Consider the following 6,703-nt stretch of genomic DNA (forward strand, 5'->3'; position numbering starts at 1 on the left):
GGCCTATGCCTTGGTTAAAATATCTGTGCAGATGCACTTTTTCTGATGAATAAAAATGGCGTAATAAATAATTAAGCCTTTCTAGCTTATTAGTAGAGCATTTAAACCTCATTCTCAAGAGTATCCTTCACCTTTCACAAGGCTGTTCACATTTTTAACTCCCACTCGATCACATACAAGGCACAGAAAATACTGACGGAGAAGAACACGGGTGTCTGGCATATAATTTCTGTCACTAGGAATTATTTTTGCCCCCTCTGGTGTGTGACCAGCCCCCCGCCTAATCAGCTTCACTCCCATGGATTTTACTACCACTGCTACAGCCCTGCACAAGGACGGTGCTCCTGCAACAGCCTATCATTGCCACTTCTAAGAAGCAGGCAGGAGCCGCCACCAGCACCCCAGGGAGCGAGGCCATGCTCAAATGCTTTTTTATCTAGTGCCTGTTTCCCTGTGTTCACAGGGACTCGGTGGATACAGGCACAGAAAGAACAGTGGTATTTGCTGGGGAATATGCCATGGTGAGCACATGCAAGCTACAATAAGACACAGGATTAGTCTGTGAAAATCTATGCACCAGCCTTAATTAAAAAACCAAGAAAGTGTTCAAACTTTCTCATTAAAATATCATTAGCAGCCTGATTTCAACCCACCAAAGGCATGGTGTTTGCATGCTTTTGTCATAAGCCTTGGCATTTCTGCAAACTGAAGGTGTAAATTCAGCTCAGTTGAACTGCAACACAACAGGCCAGCTAAGTTTAAATGACAGCCTTAGCTCTTAATTTTTTGGCATTTGTGCGCTGCAGTCAGACCTTTACCATCATTTGAATGCTGGGTTTTATATTTAGTTTCATAGGGGCTGCTTTTTTTTTTGCCAGTTCTGCGCTAAGATTACTGCTTTTCCCTCACTTACTTCCTGAGGCTATGGCCCTTGGCAAAGAAAATGACAGGAAAAATATTTATAAGCCATAGACCTGTCATAAACTCCAGCCAGTCAGAAGGGCTGGTAGTAATATTCCTACTGCAACCTTACTGAAATCATGGAAGAGCTTCAAGAATTTTCATTTTTAATCATTTCAAATCAACCTATTTCCCAGACCAAATAATCGAGCTGTCCGAGTCCAGTGGATGTCAGTAGGGCCACACGTTGCTTTTTCAGCCAGAGAGCAGAAGCCATTATAAATAATACTACAGCCTTCATGATGGAGATTGTCCTTTCTACAACTTACAGCCTGGAGGCTTCATTATTCCATTGGCCGTAATTCAATTTGCCCCTTCCTAAAAGATCTGTTTCTGTGACCCACCCCCACCCCGGGAAACATGCTCAGCTAATAATTTCCGATTAATGCAGTCAATTACTAACTCACCCCCAACCCCTTACTGTCACCTGATTGGGCCAGAGAGGGAAGGAAGCGGCAACTAGCTGGAGAGGGATAGAAATGGGGGTAAAATAGCAATAAAAAGTAATTACATAAAAATGCTAAACATATTACATCTGTTAGTTTGCTTAGCCCACTGGGCTTGACAATTCCAGGTTTCTGCCATTGTCCGTGCTCAGACAGACAAGAATAAGGAAAACAGGGAAAGGATTTTTGAATAAGATTATTAAATCAGTGCATGAAAAATAAGAGTCGTCATTACACTGCAAAGGGAGAGAGAGAAACTCACTGAAATTTCTTTCTGCAGATTTGCCTTTGTGATCTGCAAGGTACTGTTCTCCTGCTTACACTCCGTTACCCTGGCAACGTACTCCTGTAAAATAAAGATTATTAAAGCGCATATGATTATTTGGTGGCTGAGTGAATGAGGCGGCCGCTTCTGAAATTCCTTATCAGAGAAATTCAATTTTAGGCCAAATTGTGTTTTCACCGCCTCCCAGCTTCTCCCTCCCCCCGTGCAATACCAATAAAACCATCATCTCCCCAGCCGTACACGGTATTTGTCACTAACTCTTTCACGCCTTCCCTTTCCCATTCCAGGTTTTATTTTTGCTTCATGAAAGTAAATTCTTTCCCTCGCTTGTGCAGTTTTTTTGGTGGGTTAAGGCTTTTCAAATAGCTTCAGATTATTTTTTTTCTGGCATGTACAGCTAGCAGCAGCAGAGCCAGAAGGAGGGCTGGTGAACAGCCCCTGCCCTGCCAGAGGAGAGGACACCCCACACCAGGACCGCCCTGGTGCTCTGCCCCTCTGCAGAAGCCCATAGACACTGCTCATGAGCATCCCCGTTCACAGATCATCACTCCCACCATTCCCTTCCCAAGCCCCAGCTCCCCGTGGAAGTGCCACGTTGCCGGCGCTCAGGCTCATCCCAGCACCAACCAGTGGGAGGCCTGAGGACCCAACAGCAGGGGTGGGCAATTACTTTGGGTCGAGGGCCACCTCATGAGTTTTGGTGAGCTGGAGAGGGCCACATGGGTAGCTCCGCCCCTTGACAGTTGCCCCACCCCTGGTTGCCATCTTAGGGAACGAAGTCTCACCCCTTACTCCCTGACCCTTGCCACTGGCAGTCCCTCCCCTTGCACCCCTGGAAGTACTCTTTTTGGGACGGGGGTTGCCACCTTGAAACCAGGAAAAGAAAAAAACACTCATAAACTAAAAGTCAAACACTTAGTAGAACAGATTTTAATTTTATTTCAAAAAAATATTTTTGTCACTAGTTGCATTTGTGTAGCATATATAGAAGGGATTGCATAATAACTCAAAAATAAATTCTTAGTCTTGTACCGTGTGTGTGTGTGGGTATGGTGGGGTGTTTGCAAGCTCCCACCCAGCTGCAGCCCCAGCCCAACCCTGCCACTTCCCTACCTGCTGCCAGGAGCAACCTGGAGGCAGGGGAAGCGGAGCAGGTCCCCGGGGGCTGCAGCAGCAACAGCCCTGCCTGGAAGCTGTGCTGGCCGGGCCTGGCGAAGCGAGGTGCAATAGGGTATATTTGGGGTGGGGGTGTACACGTGGATGCCTCGTGGGCAGAAGGGCTGGGCGGGGTGCAATTTTTTGGTGGATCCTGCGGGCCACATGAAGGTGCTTGGCAGGCTGTATTTTGCCTGCCCCTGCCATACAGCCTACAGAAATTCTTGGCTAATATCTCCCTAACCCAGCAAGTACTGCTAGAGATCATGCTCCATCCCAAAACTATCAGTGGTGTCCAGGAGACAGAAATCCTGCACTGGCTTAGCAGGAAAGACATGCTGCAGCCTTTGTAAGGCTGACTGGGACGGCGGGGAGCACGGGGATAGGCACTGCAGCCTGGGTAGATGCACCGCAGCTAGCTTTCAAGGGGCTGGATCAGGCACAGCTAGCCATGCAGCCAAGGCATTTGGGACTCCTTCAGGCTGCCTGTCCAAACAGCCACCTCGCACCTGGCTGGTCTGCAGCCCCCCCAAGTACAAGGCTGCTGTGGGGGTGCTGCAAGCAGCACCCACACTACGCGCAGCTTGCTTGAAGACGTCTGCACAGCCGCAAAGGCGCAGCCTGAGCTGGGCCCGTGCCACGTGGCTACAGACTCAACAGGAGAGACTCAGCCACCGAGGACTTTTAAGGCACCGACTACTGGAATATTCTAAACACCAAGCGCTGTGCTCGGTTACTATGGTGATTTATGCTATTCCTATACCATAAATAGATTAAACAGCACAAAGAACATCTAAAGGCGCTCTCCCCTCCTCTGCCCATTTATCTGTATTCCAGCCGTGCGGGAGGGGCTGGGCCCATCGTGCCAGGGATTGTGTGCACACACGACCAGAGGAGAAAAGATGATTCCTGCCCCAATGGGCTTACAAGCAAGAAGATCACAAAGCAAGAGCCATATTTTTCCTTCTTTTTGCTTCTGCTTCCCCCTCCTCTCTCTCCCTCTCTGTCTTTCACAGATTACTATTATGGAAATATGGCATTACTGCAGAAAGGCTTTACTAAAAAAGCTGTATCTTGCATTTCTCTAAGGGCCCCTGGACTCAGGTTTCATCTGCAGCAAAGGCAGGAGTGGCTGACAGATGAAGCAAGTGGAGTACAACCCGCTACTAACAGGGCCTTCCTTCTCCAGCGAGGACGAGAACAGCTGATGTGCACAGCAGACTGTAGTTCTGGTAAAGGGTGAACTACAACAGCCTGCCAGTGAGGGCCATGGCAAAACTGGCAGAGCACCGAAAGCAAGCCTTGCTAAGCCTGAAAGCAACGGCAGCTGTAGGGCATGCGGGTTCAAACCCAAGCATGTCTCCAGACTCCTTTTTTATTTTCTTTTTTAATGAAGAGGCTCCTCGAGCCTCACACCATTTGATCTTTTTTTTTATTTTTATTTTTTAAAGAAAAGGCTGTCAGTCCGCCCCCAAAACTGCTCCCGCACCCCTTGTTCTCAGGGTCCGGATTCCAAAGGCAGGGTGCGAGCGGTGCCAGACACTGCCAGTGCCGGGCAGCAGGGGGCACTACCGCCCCACCAGCTGCAGGAGCCCAGCCTTGGGGCGTGCAGGGAGCGGAGAGCAGCATCCTGGGCTCTGCACAGCCACGTGGACCTTACTCTGGCATGGGAAAAGACAGCAAGGGCCAAGAAAGGGAGCCTGCCATCACAGCCAACGTCCCAGGAGGCGAGCAGGGAGTGCCGAGCGCTCCCAGCAAACAGGACCAGACTGGGGAGAGTAAGAAGCGTGCTCTGACCCCATGGAGTTGCTTTATAGGCAGGAGAAGCAGAGCCTGGCCCAGCCCTTCTCACTGAAGCGCGCTGCTGTGCATGCTATGTGGGGGTAGGCGCAAGGGGAGACGAGGGCGCAGCTGGGGTGGGATGACAGAAGAACCAAAGGCGATAAAACACAGAGTCTTTTGTTTGAGGAGCTGCACAAATTAACTCCAAATTACTGTCACAGGCAGAAAAAAATGGAGGCTGGGAGGCACAGGACTTGTTGCTGCACTCCATCTTGCCTTATTGTGGTGTCTCTCCTCATGTAGTAACAGCTAAAAGCTATCCCCTTCACGGTACTGCAGCTTTTAATATCTCCTCTTTTTCCCCCTGCAGTTTAATTAAAAAACAATGAACCTTTTAAGTAGCTGAATGAAAAATATAAAATTGCACTGTTCTATCAAAGCTTAAGATCTCCACATTCTGTGAGCATGGGGAGAACTCAAAGAATTTACTGGGAACTTGATTACACCCAAGTCCCTTGCTTACCTTCATCAGAAGGCTGGAGGCTGAGAATTAAAAATCAGGCCAAGGTAGATGCATCTGATTCAGCAGGCACAGGGGATTCAACTCCTTCAGGTAGTATTAAACAAAATTACACTGACTCCAGAAAGGAAATGAAATTGCTTCTTTTAATGATATTGAACTCATAATTGTTCCTATTTTTCTTCATGTTTAATAACTACGAGCCTATGCAACTAATAGGCTTTATGAGCAACAATTAGTAAGCACCTGAAATGCAGAGTGGATGAGGCACTCAGATGAAGAAAGTGATGGCAGAAACTGCACAGGGTTACAGAAAAACCAGGGTGAACATGTTTCTTAGAACTAAGTTGCATGCTTTTATTGCAAATTATAGAATTTAGGACACCTGACTTCAAGTCCGTCTTTACCACAGTCTTCCTGTGTGACCCCAGGCAAGGTACGTACCTCTGTCCCTCAGTTCCCAGTCCGCAAACAGAGAATAACAGATCCCCCGACCTCACAGGGCCAGGCATTGCAAGGACAAATACAATACATGCTGAGAAGTTCGATACTCTGATAATGCATACAATAAGTATATGCAAGGGCCAAGAGGCCAGCATTTATTTTTTCTAGCATAGGAAGAACTATCATGGTAATCTTCATTCCAAGATTGTGTTCAAATTAAACTATACCTAAATATTCCACTCACTACAGCACTGGCTTGCTTCCAGGCAGCCCAACATAGCCCCACTGAGTGCCCAATTCCTTCATTCAAGCCACTCATCTTGGCTACTCTCAGTCTCAGTGCAGATTAAACAGCAGCAGTGTACTGCTTCTGTCCTAGTGGCACATTTTGAGGTTAAACCCCGCAAAAGCAGCAGTTAGGAGAGAGCCAGGTTCTATTCCTGACTAGCCCTAGTGGAGTGATGCTGGCCCATTTAATCAATCTCTTTATGCCTCATTTCTCAATCTGTAAAACGGGATAACCCTATGCCCCCTCAATTTCAGAAAACATTTCCAGATGCCCGTGCGAGAGCTCAGTGCAAGTACAAACACTTGCTACAGTATTGCGAAGGCTGAAGTCGAACCCCTTCCTAACACACATCAGTCATCTGCTGCTTTGCAAAAGGTTGATCAGAAACCGACTGGAGAGACAGCCCAAGCCAATGGCGCTGGCCTCCAGCCTCCTCTTTCTCCAGACCTTGTCAGGTTTTCCTGTTTTTGGCAAGATTACACACAGGGATGACAAAGGCAATCATGTTAAAGGAGCACACTTGGATTTTTCCAAGGACTCTAACTTACTGCCACATGACATGTTGATTAGATGCTTCCATGACATGGAAATGAAAGGGCACACATCAGATGGACCCAAAACTGGCTTATGGACAAGTCTCAAAACACAGCTGTCAGTGGGCAGGTATTGGGCTGTTTGGGGCCACCTGGTGATTTGGTCTTGATCCCATGTTATTTAATATTCTTAGCAACACTGTAGGCAATGAAATACTTTTCTGAGTAACATCTGAAGGTGAGATAAAGATTAGCAGAGTAGCAAAACAATGAAAAACCACTTATTGC

At 47.6% G+C, this 6,703-nt stretch overlaps 1 protein-coding gene across 1 annotated transcript in view; it reads right to left on the bottom strand.

The window, feature by feature from the left end:
• The window catches only part of LOC109289345 (protein Hook homolog 2-like), a 168,923-nt gene that overhangs the window by 79,045 nt on the left and 83,175 nt on the right, over window positions 1–6,703 (bottom strand). Inside the window, exon 3 of the mRNA XM_019505340.1 lies at window positions 1,669–1,752. Within this exon, the coding sequence (XP_019360885.1) occupies window positions 1,669–1,752 (84 nt within the window). The remainder of the gene's footprint in view (window positions 1–1,668; window positions 1,753–6,703) is intronic.

The sequence above is a fragment of the Gavialis gangeticus genome, unplaced genomic scaffold (assembly GCF_001723915.1).
Source record: "Gavialis gangeticus isolate Ggan-Ray unplaced genomic scaffold, GavGan_comp1, whole genome shotgun sequence".
NCBI lineage: Eukaryota > Metazoa > Chordata > Crocodylia > Gavialidae > Gavialis > Gavialis gangeticus.